The sequence below is a fragment of the Podarcis pityusensis genome, assembly GCF_964106645.2.
Source record: "Podarcis pityusensis genome assembly, chromosome: 17".
Taxonomy (NCBI): Eukaryota; Metazoa; Chordata; class Lepidosauria; order Squamata; family Lacertidae; genus Podarcis; species Podarcis pityusensis.
Genome location: NC_138042.1, coordinates 9,902,696 through 9,930,642, shown reverse-complemented (window position 1 = coordinate 9,930,642; position 27,947 = coordinate 9,902,696). Strand labels below are relative to the sequence as shown.

At 43.9% G+C, this 27,947-nt stretch overlaps 1 protein-coding gene across 4 annotated transcripts in view; it reads right to left on the bottom strand.

The window, feature by feature from the left end:
* DOCK6 (dedicator of cytokinesis 6) overlaps positions 1-27,947 on the bottom strand; it is a 99,611-nt gene that overhangs the window by 63,765 nt on the left and 7,899 nt on the right. For all 4 annotated transcript variants that reach the window (XM_080988022.1, XM_080988023.1, XM_080988024.1 and 1 more), the window contains exons 2-13: positions 21,604-21,694; positions 19,050-19,225; positions 18,016-18,084; positions 15,474-15,603; positions 13,877-14,089; positions 13,396-13,481; positions 5,897-5,963; positions 4,378-4,527; positions 3,667-3,747; positions 2,807-2,963; positions 1,065-1,189; positions 16-109 (exon numbers count right to left, since the gene is read on the bottom strand). In XM_080988022.1, coding sequence (XP_080844148.1) covers positions 16-109; positions 1,065-1,189; positions 2,807-2,963; positions 3,667-3,747; positions 4,378-4,527; positions 5,897-5,963; positions 13,396-13,481; positions 13,877-14,089; positions 15,474-15,603; positions 18,016-18,084; positions 19,050-19,225; positions 21,604-21,694 — 1,439 coding nt within the window. The remainder of the gene's footprint in view (positions 1-15; positions 110-1,064; positions 1,190-2,806; positions 2,964-3,666; positions 3,748-4,377; positions 4,528-5,896; positions 5,964-13,395; positions 13,482-13,876; positions 14,090-15,473; positions 15,604-18,015; positions 18,085-19,049; positions 19,226-21,603; positions 21,695-27,947) is intronic.

The following is a 27,947-nucleotide window of genomic DNA, read 5'->3' as shown; positions in this document are numbered from 1 at the left end:
AGGCACCCACCTTACCTGTGACTGGTCGGAGCCTTCTTAGGACAGATGATGGCCGCCTCATGTCTGCCAGGAACTTGTATAGGTCCTCATCACTGAGGCGATCACCTTCCTAGAGGTGTTTTTTTTTGGGGGGGGGGGAGAGGAAAAGAGAAGGGGAGAGTTGAACCAGAACAGGAGAATAACATCCACCAAGACAGTGGCATTAAGACCCTCAGTGGATGTGGCACTGCTCTAGCAATACTTGTTCCAATTTACTCATTAACCCTATGTATAGACTGTCCATTACACTGCACTGCTAGGACTATTTCCAATAAGTCTAAAAACATAATACAAGGAAACACATCAAAGCATACATAGGATAAAATCCAGTCTTAAACCACTACAAATGATTGATTGAACAGTAAAGTACACGATAAAATCTTGACACCAGACTGAAATAAAGCAATTCACCTGATGCCCTGAATTGGATTTTAACCTACATCAGAAACTCATTAACAGAGAGGCCGCATAAGCCTCTAGGGACAGGGAATTTCACGACTGGGGCACCACTACAGAGAAAGTGTTGCCAAACAAGTAGATGTGAGAGGCACCTGCGATATTCCTCAGGTTCATTTTAAGACTCTGCCAGAACGTATACTTCATTGTATACAACTTAACTTTCAAAGTCATAAATTGCAAGTCACTTGAAGGTTCTGTCAAGGTTCTAAAGCTCTGTTAGAGCGTACAAGTTCTGAACATGCACTGAAGACTCTTGTGGAAAGTGCCTGAGAATCTTGCAGTTCTAAGAAAAGGAGGAATCCTGCAAATAAAGGCGCAGAATCCTGCTGGGCCCTGGGCTGTGACCATACCCCACCTTCAACCCATTTCCCATCATTTTATGCTGAGTGGGGAAAACAATGAAAGAAGAATCACAGCTTCTTATGAGGAAAGACAAAATTCTCTAGCACAAACAGGTAATTGCCTGCAAATCTCTGGTCCTGTTAGCTGCACTCCTACAGATGTGAAAACCAAAAGACAGTGATATTATGAATCAGTCCAGACAGCCCAGACTCCAAGCCTCCCACCTGCTTGAAGAAGTTGGTGACGGTGAGGGTAGCTGGGCGGAAGTTGCTGAAGCTGCACATCTCCTCCCCAACACTCATGCGCTCGTATGTTTTCCTCTTGCGCTCATTCCAGGTTCCCTTGCGGTCTAGAACAGAGGAAGATATGTTCAATAGTTGAGGTGCACACATGCACAAATAAGGAGTCATATTTAGGCAATAGGCAACAGTGAGAGGAGAACCGGGCTCTGCCAGGAACTCATGCTTGGTATTAGGTGAGTGGCTATCACTGCCTCTCAGCTTCATATCCACAGCACTGGGGAGGGGTGTGTGGCCTACTCTGCAAGGTTGTTGTGAGGGCAAACCTAATGGAGACCACAACGCTGTACAACAGTGCAATGGTAGCGCTAATAGGCATTTTGCAGAAACTACCCACAAGCTTCCTCAACAACTTAGAAGAGTTGTTTCTACAAAACCAAGAGGTGTCCCACAATAACACTGGAAGCAGCTTTTCTAAAGTAGTGTACTATTGTCCCTTGACAAATACCTTACAATTTGCAATGGAAGCGAACTTCAGAATCTCCAGCCCAACAAAGGGGAGCTGTATCACTCATGTCATGCAGGTTTACACTTAAGCAATAAATGATTGATCATGGCCAAGAAAACTAAACCCCTTTATCTGTCAGTTTGCTACGGAGGTGGTACTTTGCACTGTGCTCTATGGAGGCAGATGTACAGACACTGAGAGGCCCCTGCAGTTAAGTCCCGTGAATAAAAAAACCAGTTTGCGTGCTCTAGTAGACATGGTATAATGTGTAGTAAATTACACTTGAAGTCTGCCATACAGAGCACTCGGAAGAGGCTCCTCATCCCCAATTTTTCTCTGCTAATAGGTTGAAGGAGTCAGCATACTCTTGTTTGAAGAGAGGAGAACAAAATGTAGAAACTGCCACTTCCTTTGTCTCAGTCTCTAGCTCATGAACATAAACAAACTACCTCATTCTACATTTCTGTACTGTGAGCTTTAAGGCTGCATGGACATGACTGCAAATTTGTGGCTTGATTTTACTCTGTTTGTAATGCTAGCATGCTGTGAGTCAGCTTTAAACTACTCCTGTGATGCACAACTGCCAGTTACAAGTCATCCCATTTCTGATGATAAACATACGGTGCAATTTCTGGCATTTTCCTCTCTTCCTTGACCTACTCCACCTTGTACCATGATCCTCACCTAGGCAGCCTAGACACAGGGAGTTCCCATCCAATAATGCCTTGCTGTTGTTGTTGTTGTTGTTACATTTGTATCCCACCTTTCCTCCAAGGAGCTCAAGGTGGCTTACAAAGTTCTCCTCCCCGTTTTATCCTCACAAGAACCCTGTGAGGTAGATCAGGCTGAGAGTGTGTGACTGGCCCAAGGTCACCCAGTGAGCTTCATGACCATTTGGGAATTTAAACTCGGGTCCCAGTCTGACACTCTAACCCAGGCATAGGCAAACTCGGCCCTCCAGATGTTTTGGGACTACAACTCCCATCATCCCTAGCTAACAGGACCAGTCGTCAGGGATGATGGAAACTGTAGTCCCAAATCATCTGGAGGGCCAAGTTTGCCTATGTCTGCTCTAACCACTACATCACACTGCCTCAGTTCCTGAGGTTCCTTTGGACAAAAGCTCCATGTAACTGGGAAAAAGCAGCGTCAGCAGCCAACTCCCCACAGGACAGGAAGCATCCTTTTTCACAGAGCTTGGTCACGGCACTATACTCACCACTCTCCGAGTCAGAAGCATCCCTCTCAAGCATCCCAGTGCTGTTGATTATATTCACAAGGTGGATGGCAGTCCAGGCAAATGGCATGCGATACCTTCCCAGACGGGTGCAGAACTGCTCTCCTGCCACCCGCAGCTTTTCCAGCTTCTCTTTGTTCTGGAAGCACAAGGGGGGAGAAATCAGGATAGCAAACTTTTTATAAAAGAATGGAAATGGTTTATTGAATATTTGCAAATAAACTGTAAACAGACAGGAACAATGGCAGGATTACTGTAATAACCTGCAGTTTTATAAGAGTATACATTTTAAAAAGATGCATAAATGATTAAGTTAATTTGGAATATGCAGAAAATATTAAAAACATAAATTTAAGGAACCGCAGAAAGAAGGGGAAAGAATTCGATTTTCAAAATGTGAAAATGATTGTAAAATTAATGAAATGTATAAAAATGAAAATCATAAATAAAAATTTAAAAAGGAAGCACAGGGGGGGAACTTCACCATGACTGTGACCAAACTGTAAATGTTGAACCCCCTACCACACCCACCCATAAAATAAACCTGTAAAGCAGGCCATTTTCATTCCATTGAGAACATGCAAGAGGTCATCCCAGGGCATCCAGGGATTTAATGATACAGGTAGAATTGAAACCCGGGGCCAAGTCTAGCATGCTAGCTAGCTAACTAAAACACACACACACACACACAGAGAGAGAGAGCATGGCCAAGAACCCAACTGCTTCCTTATCATTCACACACACATACACACACACACACACACACACACACACACAAACACACACACACACAGCAAGGCCAGGAACCCAACTGCTTCCTCATCTTGCTTCCATCTACCTACCTTCAGAGCATCGGTCTCCTTCATGACCATGTATGGCTCACAGCATTCACTGATGTCCCCTTGCTGCAGCACCTTCTCCAGCTGGGCAGGGAAAGGAAAAGCAAGTTATTGGTGATGAAGTCCAGCAGATGCCTTGGAAGTTCCCAAATATTAAACCGAGAGCGCTGTGAGCTCTACCTCAAGTTCTACAACTAGCCCTGACGAGAGAGGCCTGCAACCAGAGAGCCCTCTCAGCTGTCCCTGAAGCTAAGGAAAGATGAAAAGTCCTGCACCTAGAGCTGGGCTTACTCAGTGCTTGAAAAGAAAATATGGGGCAAGGAGAAAAAAATAGTGTTCTGCACTATGTAATTACTTTTCTTTTGCTTATGTTTCTTTTGCGTTATTCATTCAGCTAACCAAAACCATAAGTAAAATGAAAAAGAATGGGCCCTCCCAGACCTCACTCCAGTTTCAGAGAGTCTGCTAGACATTGCCCACACACATTCAAATCTCCCTCCAAACCCATGGGAACTAGAAACATCTTTTGTTTTGTTTTAAGGATAGCTGAGATTCTCAAGCTGTTAATTCTGATGCCCAGCTCAAACAAGCTATTTTCCTGCACTCACAGAAGGAGGCAGAATATATGTGCCTCCACCGCTCGCACAGCGCTTGCCAGAATGGCTGCAAAGGGGGATGAGCTCTGGAGGCGTGACTGAAGATCAAACATCTCACCTTGATCACTAAGAATATATCTGGAGAAGGATGTGTGAGGGAGAAAATGGCCGAGCGAGCCAGCGTGGAGATAGCAGGGTGGGCACTGTGTGCTCGCAGAAGCCCCTTCATATGCTCCGAATTGAGGTCAAAATAGAAGTTTTCAGAGATCTAGAAAAGTTGGGGAAATGGCAGAAGCCAGGCAAAGTTACCATGCATTCGAGACCCACTCCCAACCCGACACAGTAATAAAAGCAACAAAGCTGGGAGCACCACAACAGACAGCAGACTTTAGATCTGGACAAGGCCTATCCACTGTGGTCTTGAAATCTGGCTTGCTGTCGCCACCACTACTGTAACAAGACCTGGGCCTTCTCTTTCCTGCAGCCAGAGAGCACCAGCCCTGTTTCCCACTGGCTTCTGCCAGATCTGCCTGGTTCCACACTGTAGTTTCCTGAGGTGCTTACTAAAGTCAAACCTAAGAGACTGTGCTGGGCAGAAGAGAGGGGCCTCAGCTACACTTGTCAATTACAGTGGTACCTTGGTTTAAGAACAACGTAGTTTATGAACAACTTGGATTAAGAACGCTGCAAACCCGGAAGTAGGTGTTTTGGTTTGCAAACTTTGCCTTGGAAGCAGAACATGTTGAGTGTGTTCCATTTGTAAATTGAGTCCCCCGCTGCTATGGAAAAGCACGCCTTGGTTTAAGGTCGCTTTGGTTTAAGAACGGACTTCCGGAACGGATTAAGTTCGTAAACCAAGGTACTACTGTATATCGCGTTATACCTGCGTTACAAACATGCGGCACCAGCTGGTGCTATAGAGCAGTGATCCGTCACCAATGGGGTTTTCCATTAAGAGCTTTTATAGCGTTTTTCTCCATAGCGTTTTTTAGAATCTGTACAGATCCAGCCGGAGAGAACTAATGGCACAGAGACTAAAGGCAGCAGGGCATGCAGCTGGCTAGGCTTCTCACTGCAGCTGAAATCACCCTGTGTCCTTGGGATGGGAGTGAGGGGTCAGATAAAGCACAATCTGAAGGCGCCTGCATAGCTGCTGCCTGCGGAATGCTGTGATCCACCTTTCCCTCCTGCCTCTGCTGAGACAGTTCATTCTCCTGCCTTTGAAGCTCCTCTAACTAGAAGGAAGCGCTTGAGGCAGGAACCCACAAGAGTTTGCAACACTAACTGAAGGCAGGGCAATAGCTAGGGGAGAAAATGCCCCCTTTCCTCCAAAATGTCTGGAGGCAGTTCCTACCTGTTCCAGAACAGGAAGAGACTGCAGACTGCTCTGATTCCAGGGGAACTAGTAAGAAGACACATCAAGTAGCCTTGTGTATGTGCTGCATGGACATAATCAAGAGCATCTCCAACCCAGCGCTTCCTATGTCTATCAAACTAGTCTTTCAAACATCTCAGCAATTTTAGGTAACTGACCAATTTGCATCCTACCTTGCTATGCTTTGCTCTCTGCCCATTTTATAAAATGGTCCTGCTTCTAGCTGTAAAGACAAGTATTGCTCAGAATCACAGAGTAGTACCTTCTTCTTCTCCTTCACATCGTAAAGCGCTAGCGATCCAAAGATCGGTTCGATCTCGATCTCAAACCTGCTCCATGGAAGGGTACAAGAGAGAGAGAGAGAGAGAGAGAGAGAGAGAGAGATGGTTCAGTGAGAAAACAAACATACGTCAACCATAGCCAGCAGTGAACCTTGTGCCGTCCATGAACGTGGGCATCTCCTGGCAAAGCAACAAGGAGCCTTCTTCCCAAGGGAATTGCAGGTTGTTTGCAATTTAGCATGGGAGCCTCTTGTATGGACTGAACCTAGTGCCAGTGCTGCTCTCCACCATGAGATGACTGGAAACAGAGGCATGCACACCCTCCAGTGAGAATAGTACATAAGAAATGGACCCCTGGATTCAGAATTTGGTTTTCTGCAGAGACAGCTTTGAAATCCTCCAGCAAAGTGTCATGTAATTCTACTCAATACTGAACCAGAGCAGAACTCCAATGTATAGTTAAGAGTAAAACTTAAACACGTTGCAGGATTCCCAAAAAATAGACCAGAGGCAATTAATATTTCATCCAGCAGAGCTTTACTGCCACTGAAGGCAAATGAGAATAATGGTCACAAATCCAATACACTCAGAACTGGCACTGTCCATAAGAAAGCCAATTGCAGCAGACTTACGGTAACTTACAATAACTTATAATAAAACTAAACCTTAACACTAAGCATACTATTTACAGAACACCACACCAGAAGGGAAAGAGAAAGAGAAACGCAGGCTCCCTCTGGCTTATTATTAAAGTCAGCAAGACCTTGACAGAAGAGATAACAGAACCAGTTTAAGACAGCTGTACTCAGCTTCTCTGAAGGAATAACCCAAACATCACAAACCTTCTGCTTGTTTCTTTCACACAGAGAAGCTTCCAGAACTCTCTTGAATTAATTAAACAGAAAAGAACTCTGCACATCTGATCAATACTTTCTGCACTAAGAAATGCAAACTGACACAATGTTCACCCAGGGCCTCACACCCTTTGCACAGCACTGCACCCTGAAGCATTTGTGAAAAGCACTGCAATAATAATAATAATATTTATTTATACCACGCCCTCCCCAGCCAAGGCCGAGCTCAGAGTGGCTTACAAGCAATAATAAAAACAAGTTGAATGATTACAACTTAAAAACAAAATTAAAATACAACATTAAAATATTGAAACATTAAAATATTAAAATGTAGCCTCATCGCAGGAGGAGAAGGAAAGGAAAGGAAAAGAAAGAGAGGGAGGGAATCAAATTGGCTCCAAGCCAGCTATATGGAACTGGCGGAAATGACTGGCAGAATCCGAGACCAGGGAGAAGAGTCGGTGGAAGAAGATTGGAAGAAATTTACCGGGGTGGCGCCACCGGCAATGGCGGACTCCCTCTGAACTGGAGGGACTAGCTCCGCGGAAAATGGGTCTTCTCCGCTACGGCGAAGCGGGGACCCACTTAAAAATCACAGGCGGATGAAGCCTGTAACCATGGGACTCGGTGGGCACCTTTAGTGCCCCCCAACCCGCTAAGAAACCCACTAACGGGCTCTGAAGTGAAGAGGGGGAAGTGGCGCGGTGCTGTGAGTCAACTGCTATTTCCGTGGAGCGAAGCCGCATAGCTGTTGCCGGAGAGCGCTGCCTTTTTCCTGGGACAATTCGGACTTTAAAATAAGCACCCATGAGTACTTAGACTTTGAACAATTGGACATCAAATAAGGACTTGCGAGTAGGAAAGAATCCGACTTTAAAAATTTACTTGAATTTGGTACGGAACGGGAAGGTCTAAACAGGAAGTCATCCTTCCGTTCTTTTGTAAACAGAATAAAGCAAAGGCAACTTAAACTAGAGCTCAGAAAATTGCTTTTAAAATATTGGATTTCACCATTTAAAATTGTGGAACCCCCCTTCGACAGCAGGAGAAGGGGGGGATCTTTTTGGACTGTTTAAAGTGACTTTAAAGTGAAGTAACTTTCCTCCGTCCTGATCCTGGAGCGGGCTGTCAGGACTGACGTGTGAAGTTCATTAACCAAAGACAAGTGTTTTTGACAGATGGCTAAAAGAAGAGAAACCTAGTGATTCCACTGTTCCCTTTCGCATTTTAAAGGATTATGTATGGACATGGTATCTTAAAAAAAGGAAACTTTGTTGCAAGAATAAATAGAAGTCTTCCCCCTAGGGGGAGTCTGTGAAATTGTAACTGTGAAACTGTAACTAACTCCAGGGAGTCAACAGCTGTTACAGATTACAACCGTGGGAACAAGTATCTGACCTTGTGGGACAATGTATTCAGAAGCCTTGTTGTATGCTCTCTATAAAACAAACAATCTACTGGAACAATTACACGAGAAGGTGAATTGGATGGCGACTTCGACTAGAAATTTTGAACAGGCAGTGGGAAACTTTGAACAGACAGTGGGAAAATATGTGGAGCCCACTCAGGATTTAAATCAGGAGTGTGTCTTGACAGAACAGGAGTTTTTGACATTAAATCAGGAGTGTGTTTTGACAGAACAGGCCCAACAGGAATATGATTTTTTGGATTTGACAAATGAACTTGGAAAAAGCCATATCTGGAAAGGAAAAGTTTGGCTTGGTTTGGAAATGGGGGGCTGGATTGACCCCCCTATGCTGGGATGTTTGGACTTTTCAAATATGGCAACGGGCCGTGAGATGTTTGGGACTGTGGGGGCTCTCAATTTTGGAGGGCCTTTGAAACATGCTTTTAAATACTACATGGAATTCATTGTTGAACATGGAAAAGGGGCTGATCTGTTGAGAAGGATTAAAAACATTGTTAAGCTGGAGTTACCACGAGCAAGAGACAAGGGAAAATACAGTTACAAATATGAAGAAGAGCCGCGGAAGGGTCATGGAAGAGACTTGAGGGCCTCGGACATAAGGTTGCCAGGTTAATGGGCTAGATTGACGGGAATAATGACTGACAAAACCCAGAACCAGGAGGAAGGGACGCTGGATGAAGATTGGATCTGTTTATACCTCTTTTTTCTATTATTAGAACTGTTTTATAAAATTGATGAATGATAGGAAAATGTTGGAATGAAATTACTTGGCTTTAGCAAAGATGTTTAAAGAATTATGAAAAAATATTATGATTATGAGAAGTTGGCAAGGATAAGATTTAAGTTTTAAGTGTTAAGGTTTATTTTATTATAGAAAGATAAGGTCAAGGATTTGCTGGGATAATTAATAACTAGGATACAAAGAAAGGGAGGAGGAGGAAGTCTAAGAAAGAAGGTAATGACAGTTAAGGATTTGAAAATAATGAATTTGTTTTTAAATGTTTTTAAAGTTTTGTGATTTTTGCATTCTTCTTTTTTCTCTTTTTTCTGTCATTTTTTTCTCATTTGGAATTTTTTCATATATGGTGGGAAGGGGTTGGGTTTTTTTCCCCTTCTTTTTTCTACTTTGTTAATTATTTTTATTCTTTGTACTCTCTTCTGCTTCTATTTTTTTTTTTTTTGTAACATTTTGAAAATCTCAATAAATATCTTTTAAAAAAAAGAAGAAGATTGGAAGAAATTTAAAGACTATTTACAGAAATACTGCAAAATTAATGAATGTTAGATTGATGTCAGAATGAAGTTAAGTGGTTTTAGCAGCAATGTTATAAAGGTGTATGTAAAAATGGATTGTTAACAGGTGAAAATCCAAAGTTATAATATATTAAGTTAAAGGATTAAGACAAAAACAAAGAGGGAAAGGAATTGCTGAATTAACCAATAGAACTGGAATACAAAAAAGGGAGGTGTGAGGAGGTCAGGGAAGCAAGGAAATGAAATGTAAGGCATGGAAAGATTGATGTGGTTTTTTAAAAGTGTTTTTTATCCTTTTTCTGTATTTTGTATTTTTTTTTCATTTTTCTCTTTTTTTTCTTCTTTTTTTATTTATGCAATCTTTTCTTTGAAACTTTAATAAATATTATTTTTAAAAAAACAAAACAAATTGGCTCCAAGCCAAAGGCCAGGCGAAAGAACTCTGTCTTACAGGCCCTGCGGAAAGAAATCAGATCCTGCAGGGCCCTGGTCTCATGAGACAGAGCATTCCACCAGGCCGAAGCCAGAGTTGAAAAGGCCCTGGCTCTGGTTGAAGCCAATCTAACTTCCTTAGGGCCCGGGACCACTAGGGTTGTAGCACCCTGCTTGTGGTTAACGCTTAGCTGGAATGAAATATTCAACGCAGCAATAGAGAAATTAAAATAATAATTTATTTGTCAGACAAATAAATGAGAGACACAGTGGTATATGGTTACCAAAGCTCTGCCCACTCCAGCCCTGATGGCCAGCACTTATATTTCCTCAGCCCAGCCCCCTTGCTCCTCCTTTGGCTGCCTCTGTCCAATCAGCCTGGTTGAAATTCCTATTGGCTGTTTGCTAGAACCAATAATAAAAGATACACCCATTTCCTATTACCTTTTATGGGAGACAAAGAGCTATATTTCCTTCTATCCATAAATGGCAGACAAGTAGCCATATATTTTATATTTGCCTCGACCAGGCACCTTAATTACCAGATCATCTTTGCCCTATTGCCCTATTGCCCTATTGCCCTTTCACTCCAAAACAGATGGCTAATGGTTTTAATTTTTATCTTAAACAGAGATCTTGGGTTCACCTTCTCACACACCATCAATGAAATAAGAATCTAACATACGAATCTAACATTTCTTACTTTCTAAATCCTTTGCATAATTACATTTAAGCCAATATATTTCATACATTAACATATATAGCTTTTTAGAAGGAAAGGAACTTAGTAAAAACAGTTTCCAAAAGCAACCCCTTAAATTTACACCCCCCTTTCAAGCCAGCTGCTGTTGCTATTAGCTCTTGCCCTTTAACCTTAGGAAGATGTGGCTCGAGTCTGATGGGAGGCACATGGTATTTCTGTTAAATAATAAATCTCACTATTTACCAACTCTTAATTGTGTTTTTGCAGCTTGATTGTATTCTGTAATTTGTATGGTCAATATGACCTCTGCTCCCAGCCTGTAATTTCCTTTTACAACTTTGAGAAGCGTGTCTCCTGCTACTGCTATAAATCAGAGGGGCCTCTGAGCAGGAAGACAAACAACTGCCAAAGCACCCAGCCAGCTGCTTTATGCCTGGCATAAAACACACAAGCATCTGCAAATATATCTTTTAAGCTCATTTTAAAATGCAGACCTTGATCTGATGCCTCAGGGTGTTGCTATTTATGGACTTTGAGGCTCTCCGTGGGGCATACCGGGAGAGGTGGTCCCGTAGGTACAAGAGTCCTAGGCCGTGAAGGGCTTTAAAGGTCAAAAGCAGCACCTTAAATCTGACCCTGTACTCTACCGGGAGCCAGTGCGGTTTGAAAAGCACTGGGTGAATATGCTCCCATGGCAGAGACCCCGTGCGGAGCCTCGCTGCAGCATTCTGCACCCTCTGGAGTTTCTGGGTCAGCTTCAAGGGCAGCCCCGCGTAGAGCAAATTACAGTAGTCAAGCCTGGAGATGACCGTCGCATGGATCACTGTGACCAGATCGGGGTGGGAAAGGTAAGGGACCAACTGCTTGATGCGGTGAAGGTGGAAAAATGTCGCCTTGGCTGTTGCTGTAACTTGCGCCTCCATGGAAAGGGAGGCGTCAAGGATTACACCCAAACTCTTAACGGAAGCCAATGGCACTAATTGGGCCCCCGCAAGAGAAGGGAGTTGGTCCCTCATCCCCATGCCATCCCGACCCAGCCATAGGACCTCTGTCTTCGAAGGATTTAGTTTCAATCGGCTCCCACGAAACCGTCCAGCCACAGCTTCCAAGCATCTGGTCAGTGTGTTCGGGGCCGAGTCAGTGTGGCCATCCATCAGCAGATAGAGCTGAGTGACATCAGCATATTGGTGACAGCCCAGCCCAAAGCTCCAGATAATCTGGGCAAGGGGGCGCATAAAGATGTTAAAAAGCATCGGGGAGAGAATTGCGCCCTGCGGCACTCCACACACCAAGGAATGGCGCAACGACATTTCCCTCCCTAGTGCCACCCTCTGTCCCCAGCCAGAGATAAAAGAGCATAGCCAGTTACGGGCTATGCCCTGTATCCCCATGTCTGCGAGGCGGTGGTCCAGAAGATCATGATCGGCCATGTCAAAGGCTGCTGACAAATCTAAAAGGATCAGCAGTCCTGACCCGCCTCGATCCAGTTGTCTACGGAGATCATCTGTTAGGGCAACCAGAGCCGTCTCAGACCCAAAACCAGGACGGAAATCGGACTGAAATGGATCTGAAGCCGATGTTTCCTCCAGAAACCTACCAAGCTGTTCAGCAACCGCTCTCTCAATTACCTTACCCAGATATGGAAGATTTGAAACTGGGCGGTAATTGGATAGGTCTAAGGGATCTAATGAAGTTTTCTTTAAGAGTGGACACACTACTGCTTCCTTCAGTTCCCCTGGCTCCCAAATTGATAATTTCAACCAGGGGGGTCCGCGCAACATCTGGACACTCCCTAATCAGCCAAGATGGGCACGGATCAAGGAGGCAGGTGGTGGGCTTAACAACTTGGAGGAATCTATCCACATCAGGAGGGAGTATCCAATCGAAATGGTCCAACACTGGACCTGAAGTCAGTTGAGGGGCCTCCAGTTCAGTCACTGTATCTAAATTGGCAGGGAGGTCACGGCGGAGCAACAGGACTTTCTCCACAAAAAAGCTCGCGAACGCCTCACAGCTGTGGGTCGAATTTGTGCTTAAATTTGGTTGTCCTCTGAAGGACGTTATTGACCTAATTATTCTAAAAAGTTATGCCGGGCGAGAGCTAGCGGATGCAATGGAAGCTGCAAAGTAAGATTTCTTAGCAGCTTTCATAGCCATCTCATAGGCTTTCATAAGCGTCCTATAAGATGTTCTTGAGGCTCCGTCACAAGTCCGTCACCATACTCGCTCTAGCCGTCTGAGATCCCGCTTCATTTTCTGGAGCTCCTCAGTAAACCAAGGCGCCCGGTTTCGACGGGGTCGCAGAGGGCGCTTAGGCACGATCTCATCAATGGCTGCCAAGAGCCGGTTATTCCAGTCCTCAACAAGGTCATCTAATGAGTCGCCAGGAGGAGCAGGGTCCCGCAAGCCTTGTCGGAATCTATCAGGATCCATCTGTTTTCGCGGACGAGCCCAAATAGGTTCGCCACCCGAGCAGGGGAGGAGCGGGAAGTCAATGTTGGCTTTCAGAGCGTAGTGATCAGGCCATGGCACTTCCACAGGGGGGAGCATGATCACATCTATGCCAGCCCCAAAGATCAGATCCAGTGTGTGGCCTGCTTGATGAGTGGGGCCCAAAACAAACTGGGAGAGCCCTAGTGTTGCCATGGAAGTCACTAGGTCCAGAGCCTGTGAGGAGGGAGCGGCATCGGCATGGACGTTGAAGTCTCCCAAAACCAGTAGGTTTGGGAACTCCAAGGCCCAGCCCGCCACCACCTCCCAAAGTATGTCCTACTTTGAGTTTGGTTTGGCAAATAAAAAGTGACTTACTTCAGAGACAAACACTTCACCAGGATCCTCTGACCAAAGTGCTCCTTGGGAACTTCTGGGATGCTGCAGCGTTCTACTGCCTCATCCTGAAAAGATAAAGAGAAGCACATCATCTATACAACCATGTGCTTAGCGCTAGGAAAACAGTATTGGAGCTTGCTAGAACAAAAGTGAGTCCAAACAGAGTGTCATAGGGCAGGGAAGAGACTGGACAGTTCTGAGATCTCTGGAGGAGGAGGAAAGGAGGGGTGCCAGGCAACGTAATGATCCCTCCTACTCCTCTTTCTTGACAAAACCACTTAAAAAAGAATGACAAGACTGTGGTGGTTCTTCCTCCAACCTTTACCACTCAGCAAAGTCTGTGGCCGTCAAAGCATCCTCTGCACAACCTGGTATCTGCCCCCAAGAGGCAAACGGGCACCTTCTAATCCTCATCAGCCCACATCCAAACATACCTGCCATTTCACGGGCCTGCGCTCACCTCATCTGGGGCCGGGTAAAGGGCCAGGATTTCACCATGCCGGTTCTTCTTGCGCAGCTCCTCATTCGTGCGGTCAGTCTCTTCGATGGCAGTGCGCACCAAGAGAGAGCGCAACAAGAAGTCGGCTGCGGAGTTCTTCAAGTCAAAGATGCTGGAGGCCCAGCTGCCACGGGGTGTATCATCGAGGGAGGTGGAGCAGCGCTTCAGGTCATCCTGGAAGGGACAAGGAATACCTGATGTACCATAGTAAAAGGCCTTGTTGTCCACGGCACTGCCTTGCCGAGAGCCACATTGTCTTCCTGCTGACAACAGCAAACTTCACAGAGTATCTAGCAAATGCACAGCAGCCCAGAGCATTTCGCCAGGCTCAGAATACCGTATTTTTCCATGTATAACACGCCCCCGTGTATAAGACACCCCCCCCCATTTTGGGGGGCTCAAAATTAAGAAAATGGGGGGAAATTGCCCAGAGTTGTTGAGCTTTTTTGGGGGGACAGGATGCAGAAGCATCCAGTCATATTTCTGCTCGCCGTCAGCAGCTGCCAATCACCCGCCCAAATGCTGCAGCAGAACCCGATCGACAGCAGCCATTGCCACAGCCACCAGTCACCCGCACTAGAACTAGCAGAGTAAAACTTAAACACGTTGCAGGATTCCCCAAAAATAGACCAGAGGCAATTAATATTCCATCCAGAAGAGCTTTACTGCTACTGAAGGCCAGTGAACATAATTGTCACAAATCTAATACATTCAGGATTGGCATGGTCCATAAGAAATCCAGTTGCAGCAGACTTAACTTAAACTTACAATAACTTACAGTAAGACTAAACCTTAACACTAAGCATACTATGTACAGAACACCACAGGCTCCTTCTGGCCTATTATTATATTCCGCATGACCTTCACAGAAGAGATAACAAAACAAGTTTAAGCTGGAACTCAGCTTCTCTGAAGGAATAACCCAAACATCATGAACTTTCTGCTTGTTTCTTTCACACAGAGAAGCTTCCAGAGCCCTCTTGAATTAAGTAGAATAGGAAAGATCTCTACACATCTGAACAATACTTTCTGCAGTAAGAAATGCAAAGTGACTCTCAGCAAAGGAAGGATGGATACAAAAACTTGTGGAATATGCAGAAATGGTGAAACTTACCAGAAGAATAAGAAATCAAACTTGTTACAAAAGAATAGAAATGGTGTATTGAATATTTACAGATAAATTGTAACCAGATAAGAACATTGGCAAGATTATTGTAATAACCCTCAGTTTTATAAGCGTATATATTTAAAGTAGATGAATAAATGAGCAAATTAAGTTAATTTGCATAAGCAATTAAGTTAATTTGGAACCGCAAAAAGAGGGGGAAGGAAGTCAAACTTTGAAATGTTAAAACGATTGTAAAATTAGTGAAATGTATAAACCTGAAAAGCGTAAATAAAATTTTTAAAAAGAAAAGAAATGCAAACTAACAGAACTCCACCCCGCCCCCAAAGATGGTCTTTCATATTATATTGTGACTCTTTGCTCATGGATCCCATAGAGGACACAGAAGAGCTGCTCCAACATGCTAGATTTTACAAATCTGACTTGACTTACCGAATCCCCCTGACTGCTCCGCTCTTCAGCTACTTCATCAAGTTCAAAGACTTGCCTAGGCAGCCCCTTCTGCCTCTCCCTTTGCCTCTCGGCTGTAATAGCATTGTACATGGTGCTCAGCCTTTGGTACCTGAACCAGGGTAGAAGAAACTGTGGTGGTAAGGCTGCTGGGAACCTTTGCGACTTAAAATGCAGAGACTTTAAAAGACAATCACATCAACCTCCACAAAGGTGCCATTCACCTTGCTATGACTATTTCAGGTATGCAAAAAGGATAATTTAATCTCAGAGGTCCCCAAAAAGGGGGTGGCTTCTTTCCTTTATACAATGTGCCCAATGTGTTTCAGCCAAAAATGCCTCTGCCAAGGGCTTCTCTAAAAAGATCATACAATATTCATTAAACAATTGTCCAGTCACAAAATAAAAATGGTTAAAAAAACTGAGAATTATTATATTAAAAATTCTAGCAAGTCAGATATACGATGAAAAACTTATGTTAAACTGGAAGCAGCCATAACACCCACACAAAATTAAAAAGAAAAACCTAATACAAAAGACCAACTTTATTTCTTACCAAACCTAGCTCAAAAGTTTGAGCTGATAGGGCAAAAAAGCTTGTAGGAGGACCACCTCAATCTGTGCATTTAAATCCTTTATGCCAAACACAGGTGTCTTAACTTCACTAACAAGGAGAGATTCGTTTCTCTTTTTTGTATGCAAACTTTGGCTGCTTCCTGATTTTTTGTATGAATACTTCTGGGCAACACAGTTTATTGTAGGGTGTCTCATTGGGGTTCCTCCATTGCCATAAAGCTAGGGGAACTTTCCAGCACAATTTGGTTGAGTGAGTGGGGGAGGGGAAGACAGAATGGCAGCACCAGAAAGGCAGGAAGAAGGAAAACCAAAAACTGGAAGTGAGGGAAATTGTGATATTATCAAGATGGCCTGTATGTCCTTTGTGGGACAGTCTAAATGAAAAAGCAAGCCGTTTTGGAACTGCTGCCCTAAAATGCTTTGAGAACTTTCTGAAAAATTATATGTGGATATTTTATAGCCGGAGGCTACCATTTGCGCAGAATGCTGCAGCACAATTGCTGACAGAAGTGAGGACTTGTCAGCATATAACTCAGAGCTCTGCACTGGTTGCCGATCAGCTACCAGGTCAGGTTCAAGGTGTTGCTCTTATGCTAAAAGGTAAAGGGACCCCTGACCATTAGGTTCAGTCGTGACTGACTCTGGGGTTGCGGCACTCATCTCGCTTTATTGGCCGAGGGAGCTGGCGTACAGCTTCTGGCCGCTTCTGGCGAACCAGAGCAGCGCACGGAAATGCTGTTTACCTTCCTGCCGGAGTGGTACCTATTTATCTACTTGCACTTTGACGTGCTTTCGAACAGCTAAGTTGGCAGGAGCAGGGACTGAGCAATGGGAGCTCTCCCCGTCGCGGGGATTCGAACCGCTGACCTTCTGATCGGCAAGTCCTAGGCTTTGTGGTTTAATCCACAGTGCCACCCGCATCCCTTGCTCTTAAGCTACAAAGTCCTTAATAACTTGGGACCAGTTTACCTATAAGATAACCTTACCCCTATGTGCCCTTTGACTGCTTTGACCAGTGGAACTGGCACTGCGACATGTGCCACCTGTTCTGCATTTGTTAGAATTTGATCATTTAGTGTCGCAGCACCTACACTTTGGGAACTCCCTGCCTGTTGATATCAAGCAGGCACCTTCACCAAATTCTTTTCAACACCTTCTAAAAACATTCTTGTTTAGACAATCCTACCCAGATGCTTAGAAAGGTTTGTGTGAATTTTAATCTGCTTTAGTATTTAATATTTAGTTTTAGTATTTTAGTATTTTGTATCTACTCACTGGGTTTACCTGGTTAGGAAGGCAAGTCATCAATCACAGGCTGCAAGGCAGGGCACTGAAATGCTTGTTATGCAAGAACCAAAAGGCACTATCAATTAACAGTGAACTCTATTTGAAAGGCTCCCAAAAACTGAGATTACAATCCACAACATATACTATGGCTCATCTGAATGAAACAACTTTTCCACCCCTACAGAATGACTGCTGAAGCAATAATTATGCAGCAATTGAAAGGACTTGGGCAACTAGGGCTCTGGCTATCAAATGGTCAATTATAAGCAGATACAATTATTACAGTGCAAGGATTCACTCCAATGCAATCTTAAGGAAGTTCCATAGAAAGTTAGGACTTTCCCTCCAACTTCTCTAGCCCTTCCATTGACACTTCAGAGGGCTGGAGGATGGGTGAATAACAGCTTGTGGGAAGGTGAAAGTCAAGGTTAGTCCAGCTGGAAGTAAGAGAAGTCTAATAGGTTCCTTTAGTTAGAAGAATGTTTGTTTAAAATCTTTTTTCAGTTTGAAACGTAGCACTCCCCTACCAAAGGTTCTTTCTGTTAGGTCCATATTTAATCCACATCCAAAAAGATTAAGCACTGTCAGCAAATTTCACCACCGCCACAATAACAAAGAATCAGTCTTTGCTATCCTTTCTCAAATAAGAGGCGCAACCTACTTTCTTTGGACCATGACCCAGTCTTCTGTGTAGACTTGTACAGCATCTCGTACACGAGCATCCTGCTTCCTGGAGAAGAATGAAAGAGGAAGAAAAGCAGGCTAGTAAAAATGTCGACAGGTTAGTAACGTCCAAAGACTTATCTGCAAGGAGAGATAAGTATCAAATTTCTCTCCACATGTTTTGCTTCCACACCTTTATTAAACAACAGATAATACCTCCCAGATATTCTTTTTTCTCACATAGAAACAAATTTAAAATGTGGCCCTTGAAAACTACTAGCCTTAGTGCTTGTTAAACACTACAATAAGAGCCTCCTTGTGCTTTGAGCCTACAGGTGTTCCTGGGTTTTAGTAGCAGTCAAGAGCGGGTTTTTCCCCCTTGTATTTGAAAAGCTGGTCATTCCTTCCTATGAGCATGGTGAACTGGATAGTTTTTGTGATGATTTCTGCATCTTAGTGCCATGATGAATAGTGCACTGAAGTCTATTTTTCCTATTAATATGTTATTTCTCTGTGGGATTACCAAAAAGGCAGAATTGTGAAAACCCTTCAGAATTTTTTCCCACACATCTTAGGGGAAAGACCTGTAAGCAGAACCCACCCGGGGTTTATCTTGTAAAATCCCAGATGACTTTCAAGAATGACCTACACCTCTTCACACTTAAGTCTCCTTTGGGAATTAAATGGATGCCTTTCCAAAAGCTTTGTGCAGATGTCAAAAGTCAGTTATATTGCCATTTAAATCAGTCTTCCAAAGCAGCATTCAGCCACGCTGAAATTGTTAATGTGAAGATTAAAAAATAATTTTTGCCTACCACATTTTCACTGGTCAATACTGCAGAACTAGCAAGTTCTAATGCAGAAAACTGCCAGCAAATTGCCAAGTACTTTTTCCTTGGCAACTCTTACATATGACTGTCCTGAGGTGAAGGGGGCTCTGCAGTGAAAGGCTGCAGGAGTAAATGGAAGCAGAGGTGCTTATCACAAGTATCAGAATAATCACAACCCACAATTAATAATCCCACCACTTACTCATCTTCAGGGATGCCAGGTTCCAGTGTTCGACAGTCCCGCGTTTGGTGGATCACCTCCAGGTCATCCGTGGGAAACTCAACCAGATCACGAAGTGGACCGGGCTCAGCATCTGGCACGTGGCTGTCAAGGTACTCCTCAAAGTCTACAGGCTCCACCACTTCTGTCAGAGGCACCTTAGAGAAGAAGGTCAAGGAGTGGGGTAAGGAAGAGGAACCTACAAGTCAGAAAGTCTTTAGCGCTCAATCAGAACAAATGGCCATTTGGGGTTTCTCCAGATTGATGTTTGCTCTGATTTAGAGCCAAACAGAGAGTTTTCCCTATCCAAGAGATATGCCTCCTCCTCTTTTTGGCTACAGGCCTGACTGGGCATGAAATTAAGTACAAATAAGCAGCTACAGCAATATTTTTTTTAAAAAACAAACAAACACAATTGTATAAGTTGTGTCTTTGCTTTCAATTTGTATTGTGTTGTTTTATGCACTGTGACTTGCTTTTTATTGATTACAGTTCAGAATAGTGTTTCCCAAAGTGGGTGGATCACCATTTGCTTTGATTGTTCACTAAACAGCAGTTTTTCCCTTGAAAGCAAGAGCCAAGCAGAAAACTGCTTGGGGTCTCTTCTTTCTAGGCACGGGACAAGCAGGAGTGTGGACAAGCTTTCACTTGCTGAAGTTGTCTGGTGTGCCTGAATCACTCCTAGCTGTAGCACATCGTAACAAGGATGATAAGGATTTGTCCCAAGGCCCGAGTCTGGTATTCTCCATTTTATAGACTGGGAAATGGATGAACACCTCCCCATGAATCCATGATTCCAACATGTTTCAGGTAAATGCCCACTATTACCACCAAGTTAGACTATGAGAGCTAAGAAAAAAGTGTGTGAATTTTCCACCTCTTCCCCTCAGTCCAACAGAGGAGTCAGAGAAATACAGAGGTTTGGGGGCATTTCTTGGTCCTTCACAGAAGCTTCTGACGGAGGCGCCTCCCTTCATCTTGAAGGACAACAACAGGCCTGAGGGAGTTGCAGTCCTTCCAAGATGAGAATGCAGAAACCAAGGTGAGGAAGACTGCAGGAGCTCATCTTTAAGACTAGTAAATTTATTCCAGTTCCCACCACAATGCCCAACTAACCAGCACAAAAGTCATCTGAGCCGCCACAACACATAGCTCTGCTCTTAAATTATTACAATTACAACATAGTCTAAGTGACTTTATTGAGCACTATTGTTCAGAGAGGAGCAAGAAGAAACAGGTGCTGTGGGGAGGAGAAGAAAGACCCCTTCGTTTCCTCAAGGCACAGTTAACACTGCATGTCACAGGCCACTTGGAAACTGTCCAAATGCAAGCATTTGTTCTTATGACAAATGGCAAAAGCTAAATTTTCTCTCCCTCCCATCTCCACCAACTGTCTTGCTGTAGCTGAGCAAGGGAGAGAGGCTACTAAGAGGCTAGACTCTCTTCTTCTGACAGCTTCTCAGGCACAATGAAACCAGGGAGGAATCCCCTGAAAAAGCCAGAGGCTAAATGACAGAGACCTGCAAGAAGGGAAGAATGGGGAGAGGACACAAGCACAGAGGTCTGGGAGACTAAAACTATTTTCAAAGACACCCAGCCAAACCCCACCCAAAAGTTTCCAATTTCAAACTCCTTCACACCTGGGAAATTGAAATCCACCTTGTCCTCACCCAATAAGTGCTTTAGGAAACACTACATAAGGGAAGCCCAGGAGTTTTTAGAAGGCCACAGATGTTTGTTTGTTTGTTTGTTTGTTTGTTTGTTTGTTTGTTTTAAAGCTGAAACTCCAGAAAATAAAGCATAGTTTCTGCAGCTGTTCTGGTCCTTATGCCACCCAGGAAGAACAAATAAAATGCAGCCGATATCAGAGATTGGGACTCTACTATTTGGATTGGGACTGGAGGAATAAGGCAACTAATTCATATGTAACCATTGTTCCCCAATATGATTCTTGCAGAAATGAAAGGAGATATTAGTGGTTCTTATGCTTCTTCCAATTTTCCATCTCCGAAGAGGCCTCAGGTAGGTCCATAGTGACAGTAAGCCAAAAGGAAATCCTGTCTCCCATGAGCAAATATTGGAAGTCAGCAACCCACTGGCAAAGGGTAGCAATTGGCTAAGAAAGGGAAAGATTTAGGACAGAAACACAGCACATAGTCAAACTATGGAACACTCCCTGAGAAGGCAGAGGTCGCCACCAACTTGATGGCTTTAAAAGATTAGAGAATTTAATTAGGAATGTTTAAATATAGATATCATTTAATTCAGTTGTTGTTATTTTTCTAAAAAACAACAACCCCAGTTCTAACTAAGAGTACTTCCTAAAGCACGAGCAAAATGGTTGTCCCTGCTATATGTTGGATTACTAGCAATTTCTAAAATGCCCTGGAAATGGGCAGTTTCCAAATTATGGTTGTCTGGTACTGCCTATTTTCTTCGGGTGAACAGATTTTCTTCCCTGCCTTATTAGCCAGAAGCTGCAGTGTTTTCTGCCAGATCTCCACCCCGGACCATGACATACTACTGAATAACTCACCGACTGTGGGGGGCCACCCCGCTTCTTGGAAAGCTGAGGGGAGTTGCCATATTCTCGGGACACCTGCTTCCTTACTTCAGCTGCCACCGTCCTGTAGGGGAGGAAGAAAACAATAAAACGTCCAATTTTCTGGGTCTCAAAAAGCTATCCTGAGAGGTATGCCCCACTGCGTCCCTGGAGAGAGTCTGGCAAAAACGAGAGCAGAATTTCTGCCCACCCACATTAGACTTCCCTAAGAAAGCATTCACTCCAAAAGCTGTCGAGCACAAGCAGCTTTTACTGCTATTGTCTGAAAACCAACTTTTAAGAACACCCCAGGTGCAATTACTATACAGAAGAGTCTAACACAAATATAATGTAATAATAATCAACCTCAGCAACTCATGAAGCACAATCCCTGCAGCAAGAAAATTAGTGTCATCTCACCAGCTCCTTCCAGGTCTTCTCTGCCACTGGCAGGAAACTTTACCACCACAAATACATAACATAACAACTTACTGAACTATCAGGCAGAGGCCAGAAAGGCGGTGAGCAGGGGAAGGCTTGGCTTTGAAAAACCAAAAGCATTTAATCTGAAAGGGGAGAGAGAGCTATGTTGTTCAGTGGTACCTCCGGTTATGAACTTAATTCGTTCCGGAGGTCTATTCTTAAGCCGAAACAGTTCATAACCCGAGGTGCGCTTTCACTAATGGTGCCTCCCGCTGCTGCCACGCTGATGGTGTGCGACTTCCGCTCACATCCCAGATCAAAGTTCGCAACTGGGAGCATCTACTTCCAGGTTAGCAGAGCTCGTAACACAAAACGTTTGCAAGGAGGACAGTATGTAACACGAGGTTCCACTGTATCTTGCAATGTAAGAAATTCTTAAGATAGCCATCAAGCAGAAAACATTACTCGTAAGGAATACTAAAAGAAAATGGGGAGCAAGTTTTATGAGCATGAACCAAGAAGTCTTGAAAATCCTTTTTGATCCACGGCCAAACCATTGGTTATGTGAATCACATGGTTTGCCCTTAAGTGCACAATGTTTATTTCACAAATAGAAGGTGCAGAGACCTGATCAGGATGGCGACGATGGTGTGAAGATAGGACATTTCCCTCCCACTGCAACCCAACTATTAGCTTGGGAGGGGGAAGCTCCCACCGAAACTATATTTTTCCCATATTGCTGAGGAAGACCCACTGATTTATTGTGTTTAATCTTACAAATCACTTTGTGTATCCATGAACAGAAAAGCAGGGTAAAAATAGTAATCAGGATGATCCAGCGACTCCAAGCCTTCATCAAGCAAACTCCTCTTGGACAAAGGCTGAAGTTTTATGCACACTCAGTCTCAAAAAATAGTCCTATTAAAATCAGTGCATAGGATTGTGCAGGCCTGCATAAAGACCACAAAGAAGCTACAGCTCTCTGGACTCAACAATCAGCGCCCACTGGCCACCAAATTACGTGCTGTCAGATACCTGTTAAGTATCTAAATCCAGCTGCAAATTGTATATACTTTTATTTCTTATGTTCCAAAATGGAACTCAGCGTTGTAATGATTTATTTAATACAGCGGATGTGACCAGCCAAGCTACAGAACTCCGACTCTGAGGCAGATTCAATTTGGCTTTGATGCAGCCCAGTGAAAAATCAGTGCTGGACCCTGTAGAAATCCGCTGGAAACTACTTAAAGGGAACACTTTCAGTACCCTCTGGCTTCAGGGACAACACTAAAGGCAATAGATAACTGGGAGGTATCATGATGTGCCAGGCACAAACGGGCAGTACAAGCAAAATGGAAAAAGACAAGGGGACTCCTTTTCTCTGCCTTTCAAAGTAGTTCTACAATTATGAAACTGTCGTGCAAGACTGGTGGACGTTGTTCTTCCATGAGTTCAGAAAGCCAGCTGTAAGACAAGAGACAGAGAACTCTTAGAGTCCAAGTGCCTTGTTACTGGAGGGTTTCAGAAAGAAACTCACATCGCGGAGACTACCTCCGCAAGGTTTAGCTCAGCTCGGAAAGTGAGCAAATGCTGCACCTTTGGAAAAGCACCCAGTCTGCTAACTTTACTGCATGTTTAAATTGCAGCTCATCATTCAACCACTTGAACTACTCTGGGAGGTTCTCTGATCTGACCTCTGTGTCCTCCGACCCATCCCCACCCTCTTAAAGGAGATCGGCTCATCACAGAGGCTAAGTCAGTGTGTGGAAGTACAGTCGTACCTTGGTTCTTGAACGCCTTGGTACTCGTATGTTTTGGCTCCAAAATGCCAAAAACCCGGAAGTAAGTGTTCCGGTTTGCAAATTTTTCGGAAGCTGAGTGTCTGATGCAGCTTCCGTTTGACTGCAGGAAGCCTTGGTTTTCGAATGGTTTCGGGAGTCAAACAGACTCCCGGAACGGATTACCATAGATTCAAGAACCAGGGTACAACTGTACAAAGAAACCTATTCAGCATCTAGCAGCAGCTCTGTGTAAGAGGAAGGGAAAGAGAAGAGTACCTACCATAATTCCTGTCTTCTTTATTACTTTAGTCCTTTCTGGAGGCTCCTGAACAGCCCCATCTTATGTTGCACATGAAACCCAGAAACCATGCCCAATAACCTTTTAGGCCCTGGTTCTCACATTACCTCAATGGCACAGGATGAAGCCACAATACAGTAGCTCCCATACCACTTGTGTAACATAGGATAGAGCCACAGGCGCACCATTAAGGGTTTGATAGGAGGCTGGAGCAATCTCAACCTAAGACTTTAAATTGTTCACTCTGCTGGATAAAACTGTGGGCACCCAGCTCCACACCAACAAGCCATGCTTCTTAACCAATTGCAGTCTGAAAACAAAGCAAATCTCGGCACTATTTTAAGGCAGGGCGTGCTTTCCTTTATCAATGCAAATTTCTCAGGGCAGAATTTACACAGACTGAGGGCATATATAGGAGACAGACTTGATTGCCTAATTTATTTTTTTATTAAGCCATGACATTTGTTGGATCCTTAACACAACGAAGTTTATCTCTCCTTTAATGGCCTAATAATAATAATGGCCCCATATTCTGCCCCAGTTCCAAGTGGTTCCAATTATTCTTACATGGCATAATACAAATTAAGAGGCAGACAAGCTAGTAATCGTGAGCAAATCATGGGCTTTCTGTGCTATCTCTGAGGGCCTGGACTGGGAGAAAAGCTAGTGGCCACATATAATCTCAGCAGCTTGCTATGGCTATCTTTTTTTTTTTTTTTTTTTTTTTTAAGGAACATTCCCTATGGTAAAGGTGCACAAGATGAAAATCCCGTGCATGGTCTGCATCTTCTCTCTCTCCCCTCCCCATTCAGAGGGCTTCCAGGGGTGGGACAGATTGCTCTTGCCAGGGGTCTGAACCAATTGCTTACAGAGGGCTCCCATCCTCCTCCCTCCATCACTGCATCCGTTTTTGGCCTTTTTGCCCAATGCCCCTACCTTCTCTTCCTCTAGACTCCCCACCCAGGTAAAATTAAGCCAATGGCTACAATCTCAAAAGACGACTTCCAGCTTCTGAAATCCACACTTCAGATCCATGGCTTCCCGGATACATTTTTTTAAAAAATGAATCACACAAAATGCCTGCATGACAGTCTTAAGACCATCTGAGCATTAGAAAAGGGGTGGGATATACATTTGACAACAATTGGCGTGAGATGGATTCTCAGTGAGTGAAATAATGGAACAGAGACAGTAAAGGCTGTGCAAATTCAAACAAAACAAGGACACCTGAAGAGCTTAACCTGTTTATTGTGGCATCTGTGTTTGTAAACAGAGTGAGAAAGAGCAGAGAATACATCCCATTCCATATTCTAGCAAGGCACGCCTTTGGAAACTTGTTCTTAGATCAACAGCAGGAACTGCTTCTCCTCTCCACCACACTCACCATCCCCAGTTAGCATATATTTGCCTCCAAGCAGGCTACTTAAAAAACAGACAGATGTACCACTAAATCCCCTAACAAGATCAAAGGGCATTTGGAGAAGAAGGGAGAGGAAGCAGGAGGTTGTAAATAAACTGTAATTAAGGGAGAACTTTGCAGCCTGGAAGGAAACAGGCAAGGCCTTAGGTTCTTGGGGACTGGTCCAGGAAACTACCTCACCCTTTCCTTTAGATAAGGAAGTTGTTTTATCAGTGAATCCATGCAGAACAATGCACAGAGTTTCCGAGCAGAACAAAAACACCGCAAAGTCACATCACAGACTGGGAATGGTCCGAAAAGCAAACAAGTATAACTGCCTGCTTCATGGAAAGACCCGCACAGTTCCACATCAAACCAGATCACACTGAGTGCCTGAAGTAATAACATCTCTGAATAATATCCTCTGTTTTTTATCCCGCATATACTCCAAAGAGCTTGGAGTGGCACTTTAGCTTTGCAACAAACCTATGAGGCAGTTTAGCAATTGGGCACGCAAGTTCTCAGAGTGCTGTAAAATCTGAACACGGAACAATTGTTCTAAGTTTTATGAGTGTGCAGGCAACTCTGATGGTGCTAGGAGGGCTGTCCCTTTAACAGACCAAAGGACCTAGGGATTTGGGCAGCCAAAGCAACTCAGGGTTCATGAGTGAAGACGGAAGGTCACTATGTACATGAAGATTTCATTAGAGATCTTTTCCCAAGACATCCCTGGCCCCCAAAGACATGTTTCTAACATTCATGACAACTACAGCTCGAAACAAGCTCAAAGCAGAGACTAAGTAAACCTTCCAGTGGCAGCAGGTTCTCTCTCTTCACTGCTTCGCACAACCCTTGAGCGGATTTTCCCCAATAATCCTCTCGCATTACCTGATCAGGAAGTTACGGCCAATTGGCACAATTTCCCCTAGAATCATGAATTTATAGTTTCCAGTTGCAGGGCTGAGGATTCTTATTTTCCTTTTTCCTGTTCAGAACTTAATATGTGTTCAAAACAAAACAAGAATCCTGGCCTACAGGTCCCAGAGATTAGCTCTCCAATGCCAAAGTGAAGGCATTATTGCTATATGTTACAGACATATATAACAAAACTCCGACAGCTGCTTCTATTAGGCGAAAGCACTATCACAATGGGGTGATTTGGAACACAGAAGCATCTGCCGTTTCCCCCCATTCCCCCCGCAAGGTTCAAGATGAATGTTTACCATCAAAACCAACCATCTAGAATCTCATGGAAGCAGGGCTCAGGGCCAAACTAGATGAGATTTTTCAATTTAATGAGAATGGACTTTTTAAAAATGCATGTTGCATCAGCAAAGAGAGTGGAACAAACACTGAGAGGAAATTTTAACATCGTCCTTCCCTGCCACAGTCCTGAGGAAAAGCCTTCTTCTGAAGTTAATGTTTTCTTCCATTGAGAAATCCCCCAGAGGCACCTTCAGCAATCTCTTCAGGAACACATGGAGGAAATGTTTACATTCCTCCCATGCACCTGCTGTAATCCTGATAACTATATCTCACACACAGAGATGCACTAAAGCTGATAATATTTGCATTAAATAAATAAAAAAGCCTGCACTTAAAACACACAGAGTCATTTAACATCATATAACTTCTAGTTTGACCCCCAGGGAGAGTAACTGCAGCGGAAAAAAACAGCAAGCAGGGAAAGGGTTAAGCACCACCCACTCATCATCACTTTTCCACTCCAAATACCCCTTTCCCAATACTGGTTTTTTTCCTAACTGCAGTTGCTGGCTGGGTTACCCAGGTTTGTAAGTAATATGTAGCTCTACCCTGAATCAGTTCCTGCTGATTTAACTGCGATGCTCCCCAGCCCAAATGGCCTAGAAGAAAAGATTAGAGGCCATAGGGGTCAAGGTCTGTTCAGCCACCCCCAATAAAATATTTGAGGGGGCTGGGCTCCCACAAAGTTGATGGGCATTGCCATTCAAATGGCATGCAAGCGCTGCATCTTGTGACTGATTATGTGGGGTGGGGCTTACCTGGGTCCCTCCAATATTTTATTCAAGTTGGTTCCCCTGCTGGGGCAGCAGCCTAACAGTTTGGGGGCTTGTTTTTGTTTTCTGAGGTGGGAGACTAACCAAAGCCACAAGCCATAAATTATTCCCTGCTTGTGCTGTGGCCTGCCAAGCTGAATAAAGCAAAACATTTTCCAAAGTGACACCTCCACCATGCCTTTGTGTGCTCTAGAGCACTGAGCTAAACAGACTGATGCCTCGTTCATTTCTTCTGCACACTGGCCTCCCAGAGGGAAAAGGGTACCATGCTCACTGTAAGTAACATTATCAAGAAGAACATTATCTGAAGGTTCTACAGGACATTTTTTTATTTTTTTATGTATTATCAAGAACAGGGGGAGAATATAGACTCCTCAGCCTTCTCCTTGAAACTATTA